This window comes from Osmerus mordax, chromosome 3 (assembly GCF_038355195.1).
Source record: "Osmerus mordax isolate fOsmMor3 chromosome 3, fOsmMor3.pri, whole genome shotgun sequence".
Classification (NCBI taxonomy): domain Eukaryota; kingdom Metazoa; phylum Chordata; class Actinopteri; order Osmeriformes; family Osmeridae; genus Osmerus; species Osmerus mordax.
Genome location: NC_090052.1, coordinates 16,161,142 through 16,183,017, shown reverse-complemented (window position 1 = coordinate 16,183,017; position 21,876 = coordinate 16,161,142). Strand labels below are relative to the sequence as shown.

Genomic DNA, 21,876 nt, shown 5'->3' with positions numbered 1-21,876 from the left:
TCTCTGTAGCCATAATAGACGTAACACACAACACAGGCAGTGTTCGACATTGCTATAATATGTACAATCACTCTTCTTCTGTTGAGGTATTTGCTGATAGAAACTCGATGTACAAACACTCACAAAATAATATTAACAAAAGTGGTGAAAAGACAAGTCCCATCAGCGTTATTCTGGTCAGTTCGGGTAGTCGAGGTAACAAATTGCTATTTCGATACCCATTCCAAAGACTGACCGAGTGTCCATCGTCTCTTCCGAGTAAGTAGGCTACAGTACTGTCTAACATTATTATTAAGTAACATGTTACTCAACTTACGAACTAGTGGACTACAACTTTGCCGTGCTATCACTTTCTTTACCAAATCCCGGCTAACATTATTATAAAGATATAGCTGTAGCCTACTGAGATAATCAGATCATACTTTGCAATACCACAGCTTTACCGTACTCATTGTGCTTGAACATGATGTCTTTCTGTCCTCAAGCAAAACAGAGAAGTCCATATGCATTGAACACAGCAGGAGATGTTCTAGAGGATCAAGATGGGGATTCAAGGTAATGTTCCGACTTCCGAGTTACATTTTTCGCTTTAGCCTCCAAAATAGTCTGTGTACTCTAAGCTAACCAGGCTCATCAAAATTGCCTCTTTTACAGTATTTTAGAGTACACTAATGCCAAGAAGGAGTGGTATGAATGACTTAAATGTGTTCTGTAAATCAATTCAGAAGCCAGAATATTATATTCTACACCATACTACCACATCATGTATGTAAAATAGATTGGACATTCAACCTTATTTTCAGATGAATATGTATAGATCCTGTCTTCTTCAGGGACTGAAGGAGAGCTTAATTTGAGACAGTATATTACTTAATGGGTGTTCTTCTACCTATCATATTCTGCAAGGCTACTCAGTCCTAGGATGTGTGTATGCACATATCAGTGCTTCAATGTTTTGTTTATGTGCTTGGGGAGTTAGAAAACAATGACTAAGATTGAAAAAATAGCATAGCCTGTTCCATAAATCTTGCTCAAAAGAGATGTGTTTAAAGTCTAAAACCTGACTTGAATTAACCAATCAACTCAATCGAGGCTAAAGCGGTTCCATAATGGCCAATTCTAGTTCATGCAATCCGACTAATTTGAGTCAAGTTCAAGTAGTCAAGATATTTGCGGGTGCACCCTATTCTTAAAGATCCTGTAAAGTGGAATTGAAAACGAGTTTTAAGTTCACCACACCACAGAAGAATGTGTTATTAACTACCCATCCAAATTCGAATAAATAAAAAAAACACAGACAAGTATGTTAAATTAGGCTTTGAAATCGTAAGAAAATCAGCAGTCTTCTCTGCTTGAGACTGGGGGGGCGTGTCGCCTGAAGGAGCTGAAGCTCTGCCCCCTCGCTGGAAGGCGCCGCCTCTCTCAAGTACCTACGACCCAGATAATGGACGCTACGTCAAGCCGAACAAAACAGTAGAATTTATTTGTTCAATGAGTGAAACATACAGATGCATATAAATGAAGCTTGTTCCCCTGAGCTGTAACACTGGAGTACAAATGGACACCAGAGACAGCAGACAGTGAGCTCTCCAACTACTTCTAGCACATTAGCTACCATTTCACCAAAATACCATCATTCTACACCGAGTAGCCTAATATCAAGTTAGCGGTTTGCACTAACTCATAGCAGAGATACCTCTAGAAAAGTTATCTAGTATAATTATAACAAGCACCCAGAACTGAGTGATGAACTGCTGGCGGTGGTGGATGGTCCAGGTGCGACCGGAGGAGGAACGGCTGGGAGGGCGATGCTCGGTACAGCTCTGCAAGAGAAGCCGTGTGTCCGCGAACCCCGTCTGTCTCTGGTCCATGTTAAAACTATCCGCCGTGAAATGTTCACTGCAGAGGTGGCTGTTGGAGTTGATCCGAAGCTTTCCATCAGCGTGGCTCTTCACAAAATCAATCCACCTATTTTTCCTTTCCTCATCAATTGGGAAATTAAATAGCGTTGCAGCGCAGCTGAAGTTCTTGCATCCAGGGAAGATGCAGTTGCGGGTGGAGAGAGACATCCTGAAGCTATCTATCTAGCTAGCTAGCTGATGTAGGCTACAATAACAGTACAGCAGGAGGAGCCATTCAGTGATCTGACGTAGATCTGACGTAGATCGGTCAAAGTGACGTAGATCGTTAATTTTTTGGCTCCGCCCATTAAAACCTGGTCTGAAAACGGAATATAAACTGTTCTACGGTCTAACTCTGTGCGACAAAGTTTTCGCGCTTTGCACATGCTTTCAGAAACTCATTTCACACGTATATAATGTACTGAGAAGCAAATCATGGAATTTGCTTTACAGGATCTTTAAGCAGCCAGAGAGGTAGAATGTGGATCATATCGATCCACCATTGCAGAAAGCAATGTTGGATATGGCGTCACGCCAGAAGGTCTGCGGTAAATCATTGCTTCCCCGTCAGGTAAATGTTACAGGAACGTCTGGTTAAGCAACAGCACGGGTTAAGCCTGACTTAAGCCCATGACCAGGTTAGTTTTGCAGCATAAGTTGTCCTAGTAACTGAGCTTGAACTAAATTGAGCAGGCTTTATGGAATTGTATCAACAGGAAATAAGCCAGACTAACTGGCATAAACCTGATTTATTCAGTAAACTCGCTTTATGAAACAGGCCTCTGGTCAGGATGGGTGGACATAGGATTACTGACAATAGTCTAATAAGAAATACTGTTCCCAAAACATCAAACAAGACAGTTTGACAGACCCATCGTTCCAAGATGATGATAAGGCTCATTTGCGGAAAAGGCTACATCTAATCACTGCTTTCAATTCAATATGAGGTAGTGCGATGTTTGTTTTTGTTTCATGTCCCTCTGTTGTGCATACTGTCCAATTGTCTGCTGCATTTTTTCTTTTGTTTGCTTTTTTCTTTTTATGGCCCCATTCCCATTTCAGAGAACTATCTCCACTAACTGATGAACAGTTGGTAGCAGGGTAAGACCAAATCATTCTAAACCACGTTCCTTTTGTTTAGAACACACCTGTCTTTATTTACCCCGCCTCTTCCTTCCTGTTTTGTGTCTATAGCTTATCCTTTATGTTCGCAATGATGCATATGCCTCAATCACCTGAAAATCCTATAGAATTACTGAATATTCAATGATCCACTCGTCCAGGTATATCCTGCATTTCAACCATCACTTGTTTTGTTCCTGTGAAACCGAAAATACATCTGTTCATTTTGCAGTCTGAAACTGCTTTGTATCAATTGCAATTATAGTATGTGTTCAGTATCTATCTATCTATCTAATTCTTATATCTAATTCATATTAATTAGCGTACTTATACTGTATGTACGTAAGCTTACCATGTTTAAGTATACTGTCAGAATATTTCTGCAGCAAACATAAGAAATAAGTTGTCATCCCTTTGTTTTGATGGTAGATCTGGCCTGCTGCATGAGCTATGTAAACCAGCATGAGTACATCACCTCCCCTTTACAAAGCCCTCACCTCTCTACCAGAGAGGGTCTATTCTCAGTTTTCTATCCTCTTTCAAAGATTTACACAAGCTGCTATCAAACGCTGATCAGTAAAGTACCTTCCAGGCCAATCCGTCTAAGGCTATGCGTAGACATGTTTAAACAAAAGATAATCAAGATAAAACAAACAATAATTGGATCCCTCTGACTCGTCCTTTGTCTCTCCTCCACCTCCTTTCAAACTTCTACTTGGACTAACTGGTGTTCTCACAAATGTATTTCCTGTGTTTAAATCAGGTTCTCAGACATCATTCTTGCAACCATCCTGGCCACCAAATCGGACATGTGTGGAAAGAAGTTTGAGTTGAAGATAGACAATGTACGTTTTGTTGGGCACCCAACTCTTCTACAGCATCCTCACACCATCCAGGTAAGAAATCACTGAGTACGTTTATTTACTCTGTCCACTTTGTCTACACGTACGGTGAAAGAGAAGACTGAATGTCTGTCACTACTTTTGGCTATCCCTCAGGCAAACAATGATCTTGTTTTTTGGGAATGTCCTTTAACACGCTTTGGTATTTAAGCCACTAACCTACGTAAGCGCTGGAAGGCAAGCAACAAACAATTAAATCTAATCACCAAGGAAATTCACCCAAGAAAGCTAACTTTCCAACTTTCACACCCATGCCTTCCCTCCAATGCCAGTGTACTAAACACCTGCAGCTGTACCCTTTTTACAGTGAATGGCTTCCTATAGTAAGCTAATCACTGAAGCTAACCACTGTTGACAGATACCTTTCTGGTTTCTGTGTTTTTTAGGCAGTATTGATGACCACTCTGTCTGGTGTTCTATTTCTTGGGTTGAAAATTAAGTACCAGCTTTGATGACTTCATTAGAGTTGTTGCCATGCTCAGATGCATTTTTGACATATAATACACCAAAATAAGTCAGTGTTCTGACATGCAAAATCAATTTCAAAGTAAAATATAATATGCAGGGCCAGGTGGTGGAGCTAGATTAGGGTGAGTCTGTGTTGACTAATAGTAACTATTTATGGAATTCAAAACATTTTCCTGAAACCATGAAGCGTATTTGAAACTCTTTGAAGTATTATATCAAAAAAACTATTTAATTGTAGTTTGTATGACATGCGGCACTAAATTAATTGTTTTGTCTCTTCAAAATTATTTTTTCATTTGCTTGCCATTCAGGGCTTTCACGCTTAACTTGTCTAGTGAAGTATTTATGTTAGAGTATTTACAACGTTGTGCATGTTAAACTGAGAAAGACAGCAAATGTTGAGTAGTCAAGACAAACCTTTTATCGATAAAAAGGGTCTACTACATTATTATAATGTAAACTGTTGACTATAATTACATGTGGTCATCTAATTTAGTTGGAAGATTAAAATGACTGTCTGTAATTTAATTTCAAGTATATTAATATATACTGTATATCAGGGGTGTCCAACCCCTAGAGCACTAACTGCCAGTAGGTTTTCACTACAACTCTAATCTTGCACACCAGATTCTAATAATTAGTGGGTTGATCTGGTAACTAGTTTCAATAAAGGTCAAATAAGATGGATCAAAAGCCAACAGGCAGGTAGCTGTCCATGAACAGGGTTGGAGATCCTTGCTGTATATTATACAAAAGTCCCCCAGCATTATGGCTGTGTTCTTAGATGCAATCAACTTGTATTCAATTCAGTGTATTCATTTATGTAAATGTGATCATCAATGTTTCTTTGGTCCTTTGGAAATCAAAATATAAATAGACTTAGTCCTTGGGATACATGTATTTTGTAATTTCATTTGAATGATTATTCATATTACACACCCTCGTGATTAAATCATGTGACCACCGTTTGTTGAAATGATTGTCACTTGAGACATACATGTGACCATACTTTTATGATTCAAGGAAATGTATGCTAAGCATTGTGTATATTTTTTATTTGTTACAGGTGTCCAAAACAGACCCGTCACCCAAGAGGGAGACGCCGACGATGATCCTGTTCAGTGTGGTGTTTGCTTTGAGGGTATACAAGTTCTATGACGCCTAAATGATATTTCAGGGTTTCTTCTCTCTGAAATGCTATTTTTTGTTATTTCAAATAGAAAAATAGCTATGTACAGTATTTGACTAGGTTCTGGGACATGAGCAATACTATCCTGCATGCAGTTTGATAGGGGCTTGGTTCAGCTGTGTTGGGTTGAGACAAGGTCAGGACTGTGTTCTTAGGAAGGGTGGGGTATATATGTGTGATAACTTTCCGGAATGACCAGAATGAACAGAAACAGGGTGGGGGGTGTAATCAGGGGGTCCAGGATGGCATAGTCCTGCCCTGATCATCTGGGGCTGGGTGACTCAGCTTGGTTGACTGCTGACTCACTGTGTCCTCCAACAGCTGACATGGGTTTAATAGTGTTACGTTCCAACCACCTTATCTGTCCAGCAACCCTGGAATGTTCTCTGGCATAAAACCGGACATTATTCAGTAGATATGCTTAGCTCTCTTGACAAAATAGCAAATGTTTGTACTAGTTGGATCACAGTGGAAAATGCACTTAAAATAATATTATTAGCTATGCTTTTTTGGTATCGGATAGTTTGAACTCTCCCATACCAAGTCTTGTTCTACATTACACATACCGGGAGTGTAATATTAGTTAGAAAACATTTGTAACTAATATTGAATGCATTTTATTAGGCTATTGTAGTAATTTTGATAGACTATAGTAGGGAGTACGTCTCAGGGGCTAGAAAGAGCATGGGGGGCTGGATTATTTATTGATTTCTAAGTGGATGTAGTATATTTTGGGTATCTCGGTATATACGGTATATGTGTCATACCTGTGAATGTGCACTGATCATAATTAGGCTGCTCACGAGTTGAATAATGATCAGTGATCAAGTGTAAGCATTACGCCGTTACTTCCATCCCTACTGTGTCTGCACCTCCCTAACTCGTCTTCGCGCCCCCCCCCCCCCCTCCCCCCCCCCCCCCCAGGCCAACGCAGACCCCTCAGTCATCAGCTGCATGCACAACCTCTCCCGGCGCATCGCCATCGCCCTGCAGCACGAGGAGAGGCGCTGCCAGTACCTCACCAGAGAGGCCAAGCTCATGTTGGCTGTTCAGGATGAGGTCACCGCCTTGACAGAAAGTGAGCATCCCTGTCACGCACACGACTCAACCACTCCTCGTCCTAGTCGAGCCGTCCGGCCCTCACAACTCGGACTGCATGCCAGAACGATCCCTGTGAGGTGGTGTGCTCAATGGCAGGTTTGTGACGGTGTTCTCTGGATTTGTCATGTCAGCAGATGGCAGCCCCCAGTCCCCGTTCAGACAAATCCTTCCCAAATGCAAACTTGCCAGGGACCTGAAAGAGGCATACGATAGGTCTGTAATAACACACCGCGCGTCATCACATCACATTCCCTTGCTCCTCAGCACCCCGTCTTGCTTATTGGAAGCTGTTACGTTACACAGCTGTCCCGTGTCTCTCTGCTTTGTTTGCAGCCTTTGCACAACTGGCGTGGTTCGAGTTCACATCAACAACTGGCTGGAGGTGAGCTTCTGTCTGCCCCACAAGATCCACAGGGTGGGGGGCAACCACATCCCCCTTGAGGCACTGGAGCGCAGCCTGAAGGCCATAAGGTGTGTGCGTGGGATGGTGTTTGTCTGCGGGAGGCGTTTCGTCTGGGTTTATAGCTGGATTACTCTCTTGATCCACGGGCCACCTCTTAACGCTGTCGAAGGTCTTCCTGTGGGTTCTTGTGGTCTGCAGGTTGATGTGATATGTACAGTGGCTGTGCTGTGATGCAGGGCCACCTAGTGGTGTGTGTCCCAAAACGCCATCCAACACAGGTCCCGAAATGCAAATTCTCTGCTCTCGTCAAAGATATTGTACATGTTCTGTGCAACAACAGGATGAAATATATGAGATTATGTTACTGGTCGAATGTAATTTCGTCAGTGTGTTGTCGGATAAACCTATACATCGTAGTCACTTTTTGCTGCTAGATATTAAACAATAGTGGAATGCTCTCTCTCCCATAGAGAAAGGCAATGACTTGTGTTGTTCCGCAGGCCATACCATGCTCTTCTGCTACTGGACAGTGAGAAGGCCTTGCTGGCCCAGCTGCCTCTGGACTGCTCCCCTGCCCTGGTGCGCCTGATCAAGACCTGCTCTGCAGTCAAGAACCTCCAGCAGCTGGCCCAGGATGCAGATCTGGCCCTACTGCAGGTCCAGTGACACTAGCATCCAACTTCAGTCACACTAACACGCTGCGGTCCCATCACTTGTCAATCTCGAGAACTGTATGTCATGAACACATGCGTTACAACATGTCATTGGGGTCAGGTTACCATGCAGAACGGGTGCGAGCAGTTTTCCACCCACTTGCCATCCACATTCACATGCATGCAAGCATGGACTCACAATTATGTGGGCATTTAATGTCTCAATGTGGAAAAGCAGATCAAACTGAGTAGTACTAAATGATGCACAACAGATGGCATACTGCCATCTACTGGACTTGAGGCACTTAACAGTAAGCACGTCGTTAATAAGGAGCTGTCCTGTTTTTGTTTGATGTTTTAAGTCAGCTAAACTGAAGAATCACCTTGCTATTTTTCTGTGCAGATCTTTCAGATTGCAGCTCACCTGGTATACTGGGGCAAGGCCATCATTGTCTACCCTCTCTGTGAGAACAACGTCTACATGCTGTCCCCACACGCCAACATCAGCCTGTGAGTCTTGTCCCATCGTCCTTCCTCCTTCCACCTCCACCTCTCTCTCTCTCTCTCTCTCTCTCTCTCTCTCTCTCTCTCTCTCTCTCTCTCTCTCTCTCTCTCTCTCTCTCTCTCTCTCTCTCTCTCTCTCTCTCTCTCTCTCTCACACACACAAACACATATACACTGAGCCCAGGGTTAGATTCACTCATTTGGCTTCATCTCTCTCTCTCTCTCTCTTTCTCTCTCTCTCTCTCTCTCTCTCTGTCCCTCCCTCGCTCTTCCATGCTGCTTCATTTCTGCTTGCATCGTTACCATGCCTCATCACCCAGGGAGAGCTCAAGGATGACAGGAGACCAACCAACCAAGGGATATACCTTAGACAGCCTGTCTGTTTGGAAATCACATCATAGCTGTCGGGAAAATTACTCGTAATGATAAATGATATTATCCAGTTCATGCGTCTGGTAAACCCAATATAGTTTGAATGAAGCTGGCAAAAATGCTGCGTACAAATTGTGTGAAGCGAACTTGAAGTGCAGGGCTTTACTATGGTGAATATCCCCTCTCATAGGTACTCGCTATTGGCTGAGCAGTTTGCCCAGCAGTTTCCAGGTCATGAGCTGCCCTCTATGTTGGCCAAATTCTCCCTGCCTGTTTCCCTGGCAGAGTTTAGAAACCCACTGGATGCTCCTGTGCAGGAGGTAAGTGGTATAGAATGGTATATAAAACTGAAACGTATGGTTATTTAACCCTTGTGTTATCTTCGGGTCATTCTGACCCATCAGTCAACTTTACAGCATACAAAAACAAAGTGAAGCATTTTCTTTTAACCGTCAGGCTGTCTCAGACCCCCCACATCGCAAAGGTTAAAAGAAAATGCTTTTTATTTGTTTTTGTATTGGGTAAAATTGGGTAAACACAACGATGGTTCGTTGTGAACCTTTGGGTCATGTGACCCGAAGGCAGCACAAGGGTTAAGTCAGAAGTGAAGTGAGGGGGTCTGAGAGGCAGAGACAGAAATGTTCCTGCTCCATCCTGGTCGGACATTGCCTAAGTGTAGGTCATCAATTATATAAAGCAGTCAGTCACATCGGCTTCATCCTTTAAAATGTCCATTATTTATGAGAACAAGATCAGAACACAGGCTACATTATGGCCCTATTTTGGGTTCAGGTAGAACTCTCCAGAGGCTGGAAACATACCAAAACTGCCTGTGGTGAAGAGGATGAGCTGAGTTCCTTTTTCACTGGCCCTGTCTTTCTGTAAGGATGACTGTGACCTGGTTTGCTCTCCCCTGCCCTGCTCTCCCCTGCCCTGTGTGTCCAGGCCCAGCTCATCCAGATGGTGGTGTGGATGCTACAGCACCGCCTGCTCATCCAGCTGCACACCTACGTGTGCCTACTGGTGCCTCCCGGTGAGGAGGAGCCGGGGCTGCGGGAGGAGGAGCTCCCCCCGACGGCCAGGGTGGGGGGCCGCAGCCTCAGCACTCCCAGCGCCCTCAGCTTCGGATCCCCAAGTAAGTGTCCCCCCCCCCCCCCTCGTCCAGCTGCTACACCCAGGGTCACGGTGGTCAGTGAGCCTCAAACTCTGAGCTATGTGCCAGGCCGCCTCAGTGTAGCGGCAGCCTGAGGGGGAACTTTTGTCTCCGATTCGCCGCCGCTAATCATCGAATCCGTCCCGGGTTCCTCGTCCCGGCTGATCGTCAGCTGTCTACTGTCTGTAGCCAGCAGTGACGACATGACCCTGACCAGCCCCAGCATGGAGAACTCGAGTGCTGAGCTGATGCCTGGTGGAGACTCTCCCCTCAACAAGAGGATGACGGAGACCTTGCTGGCCAGTCTGACGGAACAGGAGCGCCAGGTCATCCTCAGCATCCCTGCTGCCCAGAACCCGGAGGACCTGCGCATGTTCGCCAGGTAGGCCCTCTGATCCTTGGCGCTGATGGAAACCCTATGGGTTTGGGACAATGATGTTGTGCGCTACAGGTCAGATTCTCTCTCTGTCGCCCTCTGCTGTGTGTCAGCCAGCCTAACAGATGGACCAAGTCTATAAAAGAGGACCCCCAGTGATCTGAGAGGAAATATAAATCAGTTTGCTTTGTGTTTCGGGGAATTAAGATGTTTTTTGACTGGAAAGCAAAGGGGTTAACGGAAAAATTTTCGTGAGAAGTGGAAGCAGTTATTCAGTTATGTGCTGCAATGCAAACTGTACTGTATTCCACTCATTTACAGTCCTGCCTTGTGGTAGGTTTACTTAGTTCATGGTTGTGGGAGAATCTGATTAACTTCCTCCTCCGTGCTGGTTGGACTACAACCTCCCCCCCTCCCTCCCCCCTTTAGGCTGCTGCACTACTTCCGAGGTCACCACCACCTGGAGGAGATCATGTACAACGAGAACATGAGGCGCTCGCACCTCAAGACGCTCTTCGATAAGTTCCGCAGCGTGCTGGTGGTCACCAACCATGAGGACCCAGTCATCTCCCTCTTCCAGTCACCTCTTGAATAGGGAGTCTAGGAGGAGACAGTCTCGGTTACCCTGCTCTTGAACACGATGACAATTTGACAATGACGCTGCTTTGACTGTTCATTTTTTCATTATCGCTGGGAGGGTGATTGTGTATGCCATTGTACAGAAAAATAATCTACCGCTCTTTAAGATAAATGATTGTGCTTGCCTGTGTTAGCTAATGCTCTGTATTGTTTAGTTTTTTTCCCTTGCTATTTGAGATCTCTTTGTGTTGTTATTAAATTATTACAGAAATCTGCTGTGCTGATAACGAGGAACTGTCTAGGTTGACGACTGTGCATGATGAACCTTTCCCATTACTGAGGTTGGTTCGCTCTCGTCAGATGTGGTTGATCGGTTGTAGTAAACACAGCAGAGGTGTGCACATGCTGTAACGATCATTCCAGACCACAGGCTGCCCTGAATAGCCCCCGTCCTCCCCCAGAGTCTCTGGAGTGCCAGAGAAAAACTAAGAATGAAAAGATGCCAAACATCAGACAAGCTGTTTTTTCTTGAGAGGAGGGGAACATTCTAAACATCTGTGAAATTGATGAGAAGAGGATTTTTTTTTTTTTTAAGTGAAGCAAGGACATTCGTTCCAGTGCATGCTTCAAGGTAAAGAATGTGAATTGTCGGTTGGCCATTTAGTTAGGTCAGTTGGATTGATTGCAAGGATTATGGATCAAGGAAAAGAACACAGTACAGTTTTATACCCCAAAATATTTTTTCACATGTAAAGAAAAGTTCAACAAATCACTACATTTATAGATTTCCTTCAATCTATTCTGTGTTGTTGAGACAGAGAATAATGGAAGTGGAACCATAGCAAGGATTTCTGCAGAGTTAATGTTTCATTTAGCACATCTTGAATTGTGGTATTTGCTTATCAAAACATCTGGTTATGGGTGTACCTTGGTTCTACTCCATCACTGAGTATTGTGGAAAATTGATAAACATGCCCATGTGTTGAATAAGTGAATAACAAATCGGAGAGTTAAGACAAAAACAACTGTATGCTGTCAGTTGTATGCTCACACATTGTAGCAGAAGCATGGGCCTGAATCAAGAAAAGCTCATGTCCACACGACACGTTTGACAGTTTCAGTTCTGTCCTGTGTCAGCGTTACATTCCTCCACTGACGGAACCAGGTCATGAAGGGCGCCGCAGACCACAGCCAGCCTCTCTGCCTGTCGGTCCACCACGCTCACACATGGGTGTCCTCGCAGATAGAAGCGCAGGGGTCTGGTGGCCCATTCTCCATGGGACTCTATGCCAATGCGGGATGCCGTCACCACGTCCAGGGGCCCCGCCTGGGAGGTCCTCTCCAGCCACACGTCTGGGTCAGAGGCCAGGTCTCTGCGGTCAAAGCGGCGGGGGATGTCCAGAGCTTGGCACAATTTGGAGGGCCCGTTGCAAAGCTCTTTGTCCTTGAGAGGTCGTGCTCCTTCCTTCCGTCTGGCCACTCGCAGCTGCCTCATGAAGGGCATGCCCTGAAGGGGTCCCAGAGCGCGTAGTAGAACTGCAGCCCCCTCCCCTGCAACAACAAAAGAAGCACTTTTTTGTGTGCTTCTTTTGTTGTTGCAAACAATGCACAACCAGTCAGCAGGCTCCACTCTGTCTCCTTCCTCTTGCCCTTTCCTTAATGTTGACTGAAAAAACAGCACCATTTAGGCTAGGCCTCATATAGTCCATTAATGAGAAACATTTCAGTCTTTAACGAGGTGGTTTTCCAACAGATAAGACTTCATTTCTAAATATGTTACATCATTACAACTGCTTCATGCGGTTTTATGAGGTAGTGTTCGACACTTTTTAAGACCACCCTTAGTACAGTACCCTTACCTTGACTGGATACATTCATACAGAGATAAATGCCATAGATTGAATACACATAGATTGTGCCCGGCTTCATAAACATTGCCGTGTTCCTCTCTGTGCGCTTCCCCCCAGCTGAGTGAGATGCTTTGTCCTCCCCTCCAAGGTAGGCCTCAGTCTCCACCACAATGCCTCTCAGCTCGGTACCGTCTGCACATCGGCGCACCAATACCTGGCACCAAGACAACAGTTAACTACTGGTGTTACAGTATCCTCGACCATCTCAAATGTATGAGTGTATTGGGGATGGGGGGGATCCAAAGCGACATGGGAGGGGTTATTATAAGCCCAGAAGATGGCGTAGGTGTGCAAATTAGGTAACCACAGAAGGGAAAGCTGCATTTAATAGATCGTTGTTGCTTGCTTACTTTAGTAGGTAAAATCAGTTATGTCGAGAACATTATATGAACTGTAGAGAAGCATGAAGACCACAGCTTGTATATGTATGAAGCCTGACAGAATATTGCCTGCAGACTTTATTACAGGCCTTCAGGAAAGTGGTCCGGATACACATGCATTATTATATAGGTTTATGAGCTATGAAACAATGACTATGTCTACTAATGTTTTGGTACAGCCGACTAAAGCAGGAAGTAACTCAGTGGAAAAGCATTTGACTGCTGATCAAGATACCCAAAGATCAAAAAAGGGGGCCCTCTACGTTCCTTTGATAAAAGCGTCTGCTAAATAGATAAACCATGACAACCACCAGCACCCCTGGCCAGCATTACAATTACGTGGGTACAATACGTTAGTCAAATGACTGTACCTTGCCGAGAAAGGCTTTAGCCAAACAAACACATGGCTGGTTGAAAAAGTCTTCTCCAAGTCTGCAGGGATCCCCTTCATTGTGAAAAGAAGGACTAACATCCTTCACGTGGACATCGCCACTCTCACAATGGGGCACTGGCCTTACTCGTTTTGCCTGATCTGCTGACTCTAGGGCTGAAGGCAATTTTCTCTTTCGTGCTGACATACTAGTTCTGCGTAAGGGAATCCACTTCGCCTGTCTTCTCTTCTGTTCTAGGCTAGCTAGCTAACATGGTTAGCTAAAAACATTAACTAACTCCTGTCTGAGCTGGTTTTCGAACTTCAGCCTGTGCAACGCTCAACAGATTAGGTTAACAAATTAGATTCTACAATAGTTAATGATAAAATCAAGCTGAATCGGCGTTTGACATTGGCTTCCAAATCAGCTAGCTCATTTTAAAGGCACAGTACAGTAATGTGTTACAGGGTTAGTGAACTACGGTGAACCCATATCCACAGTATTTCTATTTCGAAGTAATGCGATCGATAGGCTAACAGTGTGATTGACAGTATGATGATAATTTTATATTAGTAAATTGTGGGAAAAGAAAGATCCAAGTCAGGTGCATTACATTGCCCTAGTTTTAGATTTCCATTATGTTGCTAGTCGGATAATTGATACATTTGATTTGAACAAGAACTAATCTGAGCATGTTACTGTACCTACCTGCTTTTCCTCATTTCCTCCCCATTTATTTGAGTCACCAGCCGCCACTGAGTAGGCCTAAACATTACTAAAACCCTATTATGTTCCACTGACTTGGTATCAATAACAAATGGGCTGGCATAATCCTGCCAATCAATAATGGTTTCTAAACAGCTGCTGTCACAACATACTTTAATTGTACAGTCTTTAGATTAACATTGGTATACTGTGGAGATGGTAGTGAAAGTATGATACATTTAAGTATTTTGCACATTTTAAGCTTTGAAACATGGACTTGAGTTAAATAGGTGACACCGCCTGTTTTGATTTTTGCAAAGCTTTGTCTGTGTTTGCTTTGATAGTTTAGAGACTACAGTCACAGGCAAAGGTAACTCAGTGGTATTGCACTCACAGTGACATCAGATTAGGTCAGTTTCCTGTTTTTTATTAATATTTTGTCTTGGACTTGTTTGAATAAGAAAATGTCTGTTGTTTTGAACTGATTAGGGATGACCTTGCTCTGATGATTTTCTCAACATCGCTTTCATAAGCATTGATACGCATTTCCTGTTTCACACATTTGGATCATGTAGCCTGTTCAAGTACTACTTTAGGACTATGCATTTTAGCACAGGATATTTGAGTAATTAAAGATGCATTATCACATGGTATTAAAGTAAGCAAATTAATGACGCTATGCTGTTGGTAGGCTATATGTTCTCTTTTCCTCATCCTGCCTTATCATTTCTCTCAGCTTTGTTAAGAAAACAGTCTTCTCTAATAAGTGGTTATAAATAGTGCATAAGTCCTCGTGTTTGCCCATGCCCAGGAAGCGGCATGCGCCAACTTGTCCTGGGGGGCAGTGATGACCCATGTGCCAGCCTGGCTGAGTAACAGAATGGGACATGTTCGTGCTTTATAGCACACAGCGGGGATAGCAGTCTGTTGACTGATTGATCGAATTTATTGGACAACTTAAAAATATGTAAACAGCCAAGCAGTCTTTCATTGACCTTTCCTATAGGCCTACTCTTTTGTATTATAATTTTATTATAATCTTTCCCTGAATGGACTTGGGGAATGGAAAAAGTATTATTCCACTAAGTAGGCCTAACTACAGGGAACAAAGAAGTGCTTTTGTATGAGGTACTCTATTCCATAAAATGCATTCCAGATATCCTAGTACCGGTGCTATGTGTATGTACAAGTACTTCCGTATACTAAATATTTGGCCTCTTAAAAATAAAAGAACGCAAATGTCCTAATATCATTAGCTGCCTTGTGGGCTATTTTGTGGTATACAAGTACACTTGATTTTTTAAGTTATAAGTAAGAGCTTTATTTTAAAATGAACGGAATAGGAAAAGCATGGAGGACATTAAAAACATCAACTTATAAACGCTATGACACAGGGACACTCAACTGTATTTTTTCCTCTGGAAATGTACTTGCAGGCATGATTAGTTGGGGTACGGGCTCCATGTTGGCCAGCTTGACAGTATGATCGTTGGTGGCTCTGATGGAGTTGACAGATTTGGGTTTCTAACTTGGACTCTCATGACCCTGCCTCGCACAGCCTTTCCCTTCTGTACGGTTCTGCCATCAGAGTCAGACGGACGTGTTTCCAGACACCAGACCTACCGCCTTCTGCTCCCCAGAGACTACCCCCTCCGAGGGGAGGCTCTGAACCTACAGGAACAGAGGGGAACATGTTGCAAGCCATATCCCAGGGTCCAATGACGGTCTCCTCTGAAACTTTTCCAAAGAAGCTTTTCATGCACCGACAAGGGACTTTGAAGTGGTTGCAGTCTGTTACCAAGCAACAACCTAACAAGTCCAGACTAAAGTGCATTGAATACATCCCTTAGCTGTCACCTCATAGAAAACAACTCAGTTTTCTAAATCATCAGTCAACTGTCAAACCTGTCCTCTCCTGTGAGACCAGGTCTGATGTGTTCCAATGGACTGAATGAACCAAACCATATAAACTGCTTTAGTACCTGACGTGAAAACAATCTATAGAAAAGTGTGACAGAATGACCGAATCAACATTCAAAAGATGAGAGCTGCACTCTTGCTGTATTCTCTGGAGGAGAGCCAGTGAGGGCACCATGCCCTGGGGGGAGGGGGTTGTATGTGTGAACATAGCAGAAATAGGTGAAGGGCACTCATGAGTTGGCCAGTGGGTAAACTGAGATGCTTCAGTAACTTAAGAATGGCATAAACATTCCCAGATCTAATATTTGCATGGCTCATTTTAATGATGTCATGGCAGCTGTCCTGTAGTAACTTTTATCACTTGCTCTTGCGTGACCAAATTACATAACAATCTAGAATTAGGCCACACAGTTCGGAATCAAATTGGTTTTGTGTTACAAACTGTCCTCTTCTCACTCATAGGTAGACTATGCTATACTATCTCATTTATATAATAGTTATTTTAATCAAGAAGTGCTCCTTATAGTCTTGCTTTCTTTACATAAAGGTGAAACCAGGTGGTCTATAGTTTCTGTCAGTGACTGGTCCCTGGCTGTCTGGTAATTAGTTGAACAGCCAATGAGATGGTTGGATGACTTATTTAACGTCTGTCATCTATGTGATAGACAGGTTGAGGTTATTGTTGCCAGGCTTTGGCTTATGTTCCCTGTGTCTGTCAGAAGTGCTGGTGAAGACTGGGTCCAGCTGCTTTCGGTGCGACTGAGCCTGGCTGTAGTGTTGTGTTCTGGCCTCTTTTTTATCTCTGGCAGATGCAGCAATGACAATGCTTCTCTGCAAATGTGCCAAGGACTCATTTATAACACAGACGAATGCTCCCCATACCACAACCAGAATTCTTTAGAAGCACAGACTTTGAAAATGGGAGTCAGATGGCTGAGCGGTGAGGGAGTCGGGCTAGTAATCTGAAGGTTGCCAGTTCGATTCCCAGCCGTGCCAAATGACGTTGTGTCCTTGGGCAAGGCACTTCACCCTACTTGCTTCGGGGGGAATGTCCCTGTACTAACTGTAAGTCGCTCTGGATAAGAGCGTCTGCTAAATGACTAAATATAAATGTAAAATATCGTTGAACACCATGACTCACAGAAGCCATTAAAGTGGTGGGACTTTGATTTGCTGTTGAAATGTTCCTCCTGGAATCTCAGCACCTTTATATCTTGAAGAGCAGTGCAAATTATGTGTTTGTATAATGATTTACAAACCACTATTCTGCTTTGTCATTTACACATACACACACACACACACACATTATTGTGTTTATTGTTATGCCTGAACAGGAACAAGAATCCATCACACCTTGAGAGAGCTTTTGGGGTTAACCTATTTATAGTAATTAGGGTATCAGAATTACTGGTTTTAAAAGGTTTCCAAGGCAGTACTTGGAGAAAAGGACTCATTAACACAACTTCCACATGGTGTGATATGTAATGATTTATGTACTAAATGTTTAAACAGACAGATGGCATCCTGCTCATGTGTCAACATAGCACCTGTTAATTTATTTTAGCATCCAACACACATTATTTTCAATGTGCCCTTTTAATGCCAAGTAATCTTTATTTTACATACTACTGTACATGCACAGTGCTTCTATCTCCCTCTGGTAGCTGGACCCAACACTTGCTTAGATGTGTTTGTGTTACGTAATGCAATAACATTAACGGATGTCAAGACAAGTTAATAAAAAAAATGGGGAAAATCGAAATCAATATCAATAATTTGCCTTTGGTGAAGGAAAATAAGCACTCACGAGCAGAAATATATTTTTTTAATTTAAATGTTTTCAGGGAATAAAGACCAATATTATTTTCATGCCATGCAATACCAAGAGTCTAATATTGCATCTTCTGTTTGCCCAACTGAACTTCAGCTATATTTAACTGACATCTTTGTCAGCTGACAAACAGATACTAGCTTTATGTGTCTGAGGCTCCACAGCCTTTGACTTCTGCAATCTGTTCCTCTTTCCTTTCTTCTCTCAGCCTCTTTAGCTCACTTTCTATTTTATACTGCAGAATGTATCTTAAAATGCTTTCTCATTAGCTTTGAATGGCTTTTATTATTGGTTAGTCCCGCTTTCTATGAATCCATCAAAGTTTATATCTTTATTGGTGGTTTCACCATTGGTGAGGAGAAAGGTCAAAGTCAACGGAGGTCTTGTGGTCATGTGACATTAGAGGAGCCATACAGCAAGCCTCTGGATGGCAGAGTATAATCTCCATCTGCTTTCTTACTGAACTGTTTGATGGGATTCATTTTTAATGGATGATCATAAATGTTTTACGTGACTCCTTTCTTGTTTGGAGGCCAAGTGTCAGGTGCACTGCAGGTGGGCTGGCTACTTGTCAGGAGACAGAGGCAGGATTACTCTATATCCACCGGGACTGACTTCACAGGCCCCTGCCTCCACTTCGCTGTCAGAGACACAGATGGGGAAAAACAGCTGTCCAACCTGTTCACTCAGTTAGGGCTTCAGAAAAAACATCAGGTTCTAAATAAATTTATTGAACCAATGTTAAAATGTTGAATAAATGCACCCACCAATTACATTTACATTTAGTCATTTAGCAGACGCTCTTATCCAGAGCGACTTACAGTAAGTACAGGGACATTCTCCCCGAGGCAAGTAGGATGAAGTGCCTTGCCCAAGGACACAACGTAATTTGGCACAGCCGGGAATCGAACTGGCAACCTTCAGATTACTAGCCCGCTTCCCTAACCGCTCAGCCACCTGACTCCCCCCAATTAGTACACTGTAAAATGGTAACAAGGGGGATTCAAAAGTAATAATAGTGGAAATATTTGAAATAGTAGCTGAAACTTCAGCATTGATCTACCAACAGATGTTGGCCTCGTAACAGCTGAAGGCATTCTTTTTTGTTTGAGATATGCAATCGCTTCAGAAGGAGGATGTTTTCTCACAGAAAGGCCCAACTCTCCTCCCTCCTAACCCCTTTCATGGTGTCATGGTGTACCCTGATAACGGCTTCCTTGTCTAAAGTCACACCTGCAGCCATTAAGCCAGCCAGGAAGTGAGAAGGGGAAAAAGGGAGGCAAGGCTGTCTACAGTCTGTTGTTGGTCTTATCATCCACACTGTGACATGTCCCCAATAAATTAATTTTCAGCCTTCCTCTTGGGGTTAGCCGTCTGCACATTATGGATATGGGTTACCTACCTCCTGTTTAGTTGCTGATACAAAAGCGACATGTCCTAATTCATGAAATCATGAAATCATCTTTATGTCTTTCCCTTCACAGATTTCTGTGTTTACTGTACTGAAAGTAAAATCATTATTTCCATACTCACATAGTTATTGCGAATGTCTTAAGTGAAATGAGTGAATGTTTTTCTAATCACCTGTTAAAACGTCTTCCCATGCTCAGGACTGTTGTCATGGCGTTTCATTCCTTATGCATTCCTATTGGTAAAGCTGTGATCAAAATGTCTGTTTGATTTCTAGGCCCTAACTAAATCTCAATGCAGAGTGCACCTTTATAGAGTCAGACCTTCTCACAGAGGCTAGAGTCCTGTCTACCGTTTGAAGGAGAATCCTTTCAACTCAAGCATGAACATCATTCTCACTGAGCTTAACCCAGAAATGATGCACCCACCCAACCCCCACCCCCCTCCCACCACCTCCCTAGTTGGCTGACAGAAGAGGAAGCAGTTTATGGGCCATCTTATGGTGCTCCTTTAGTCAAACATGGCCCTTGCGCTCAACCCCTTTTATCTGTGTCTGATTGATGGGGCTTCAGAGGAGCTTGAGTGCTCTTACAGGTCTGGCGTCGCAGCTTAGGCCTAATCGTTGCTTTCGCCCTGACTTCACCCCTCCTTCTTCCTCCCTCTTCAAACCAGAGGGAGAGCTCACCGTTAATTACAGCTGCTTCATGGTATATCCATCAAATATTCCCTGTAGACATCTCAACATTACATGTCTTTAGTAAATATCTGACATTGTTCTCATTGCAGTTCTTGGGAAGTTTGTTCCCAAAAAGAACAAATTACAATTAATGAACGATGAACAACCAGTTATACTCTACTAGTATTTCCTTTGAGATTTTACACTGTTTTAAGCCCACTCTTGACTCCTACCATCTGTGTCCTACAGTCAAGCCTGAGGACCAGTGAGTCACTGTTGTACGATGGAGGTAACGCTAGCAATCTGTTGCTAGTCATGAATAACTGTTGCCTTCAGCCAGTGGTACTGTAGCTTCAGCTCTGGATCTAAACCAATACACATCTCACATTGCCTCCCTCCCTCAGATGTTCACTATGGTTGGGTAACACAACCAACATAAACTGCGTTACCCTGCTATTTCCGTTACACTGCCAGTTGACTCTACTCACTGTTTAGGAAAAAAACCACAAGCACATGGCATGAACATTTACATTTTACGGGCCCTGGCTGCCAGACATGCCTACTTGGACGTAGACATGTAGCCATGAGGGCGGACACAGCAGCCCAGAGCTCTGCTTGAAGAAGAACCTGGGACTCTGGTGCCCAGCAGTCTCATCTACATATGTCTGCCTAGACTTTGGCCCTGTCATCACCTCTGAAAGCCCCTGCCCTTCAGCATCCAAGTCTCCCCACTCTGGAGCTCCCAGGTGGATATGGGCTTTCACTGAAAACATGATGGAAAGAAACCGGAATGGTCTATTCATTAGAAGGAGCATTTTATTCTCTGAGGCATACTTATCCGCAGACTACTATTCTTGGACAAAAAAGCATGGACGAAAACGAGTGTACGAGTGTACTTTGCATATTCATTTGTTAACTTGACTGTCTGCGCATTAAACAGAAGGATTAACGTGTGAAATCATTTCAAATATACTATACTATAGGATCAAATTGAAAATTAGGTTACTGTACTGTGCCTCATACCTAGACATTGTAACATAGCAACCTCTTTTGACAGACACACTTGATAACAGCCCTTTTCGTGGTGTATCAGGAGTCAAGGAAAAATGCTTGATATGGTTAAACAGGCCAACTGCTGAGGTTTGTGTGCGTAATGATAAAAGTATGGCAAGGAGCATCTGAGGTTAACATGATAGGAATTTCTGCTATGCACTGTAAGGAAATTGGAATGTCACATATGTCGATATCTCCTTGTTTTCCATCGCAACCGTTATTATAAATCATTTCCTCTCCCAGTTTATGATGGTGGAAAAACATAAACCTACAGGCCTACCACTAGCTCATTTAGCTGTAACATTGTAAAAACGAACGATTCATGGGATTATGTGTATGCAATTAAATAGTGCAGACATAACAATACAAATAGCCTAAACACTGCTTGAGTTGACATTTTACCCAACCTTTTCCACAACTTTGACCAGGCACCTTAAAAATGAACTGACTAGCGTGGCCTAATGAAAGGCAAAAGAGCAGATTTAACAAGATAGGACTATATATAATGCTGGGATATAATGTTATGCTTTGATTTTTTATTCATAATGATGCATTGGTAACATTCAGTCAATTAACTTTGTAAGTATGTTACACAGATAGGAATGACTTGTAGACTTAAAACGGTAAACTACCCTAGGCTACGTCTGCTAACTGTCAAACGATTGCACTGTTGTTAAAATCCTACCGCTTTAATTAATTTTTTAAACCGAAGATCATATTGCTTAGTCACCCGTTAAGCGCCGAGTGAGGCAGCACCTCCCTATGTAAACGGATTGGCTGTTGAGTTTGACAGGCTTTGCCGTCGGAGAGCGTCTCTCTATGCTCAAGGGCGGGGCTCGCAGTCGGTGAAACTGAATTACCACCGGCAGAAGAAACTTACCCCGGCTGATCCATGGA

General features: G+C 43.3%; 2 protein-coding genes across 5 annotated transcripts; one reads left to right on the top strand and one right to left on the bottom strand.

Annotated features, from left to right (window-relative positions):
• The first annotated feature begins 51 nt into the window (after nt 1-51).
• Nucleotides 52-11,031, top strand: nprl3 (NPR3-like, GATOR1 complex subunit). Of its 4 annotated transcripts, XM_067232676.1 has the most exons (14): nt 52-258; nt 486-555; nt 2,964-3,002; nt 3,787-3,919; nt 5,460-5,534; nt 6,507-6,660; nt 6,815-6,896; nt 7,017-7,154; nt 7,587-7,743; nt 8,143-8,249; nt 8,806-8,935; nt 9,561-9,750; nt 9,958-10,150; nt 10,574-10,966. In XM_067232676.1, the coding sequence occupies exons 1-14, from the start codon at nt 60-62 to the stop codon at nt 10,737-10,739; spliced, it is 1,833 nt and encodes a 610-aa protein (XP_067088777.1). In that variant the 5' UTR covers nt 52-59; the 3' UTR covers nt 10,740-10,966. The 4 variants fall into 4 exon arrangements, with proteins under 4 accessions (XP_067088777.1, XP_067088775.1, XP_067088774.1 ...); XM_067232674.1 differs by lacking the exon at nt 2,964-3,002 and having other exon boundaries at nt 6,818-6,896; XM_067232673.1 differs by lacking the exon at nt 2,964-3,002.
• Nucleotides 11,032-11,489: 458 nt separating this feature from the next.
• Nucleotides 11,490-13,771, bottom strand: mpg (N-methylpurine DNA glycosylase). Its single transcript, XM_067233675.1, has 3 exons — nt 13,385-13,771; nt 12,583-12,787; nt 11,490-12,274 (listed from the first exon to the last, which is right to left on the bottom strand). Exons 1-3 carry the CDS (start codon nt 13,589-13,591, stop codon nt 11,841-11,843), a joined length of 846 nt encoding a protein of 281 aa, XP_067089776.1. The 5' UTR covers nt 13,592-13,771; the 3' UTR covers nt 11,490-11,840.
• Between the last annotated feature and the right edge of the window lie 8,105 nt (nt 13,772-21,876).

Excerpts from the sequence above, each read along its gene's own strand:
- mpg (XM_067233675.1), bottom strand. The coding sequence starts at position 13,591 with ATGTCAGCACGAAAGAGAAAATTGCCTTCAGCCCTAGAGTCAGCAGAT. Across the intron at positions 12,788-13,384 it reads CTAAAGCCTTTCTCGGCAAG|GTATTGGTGCGCCGATGTGC; the intron begins GTACAGTCATTT and ends TCTTGGTGCCAG. Across the intron at positions 12,275-12,582 it reads TATGAATGTATCCAGTCAAG|GGGAGGGGGCTGCAGTTCTA; the intron begins GTAAGGGTACTG and ends TTGTTGTTGCAG.
- nprl3 (XM_067232676.1), top strand. The coding sequence starts at position 60 with ATGTACAATCACTCTTCTTCTGTTGAGGTATTTGCTGATAGAAACTCG. Across the intron at positions 556-2,963 it reads GATCAAGATGGGGATTCAAG|AGAACTATCTCCACTAACTG; the intron begins GTAATGTTCCGA and ends TTCCCATTTCAG. Across the intron at positions 6,897-7,016 it reads CTGAAAGAGGCATACGATAG|CCTTTGCACAACTGGCGTGG; the intron begins GTCTGTAATAAC and ends CTTTGTTTGCAG.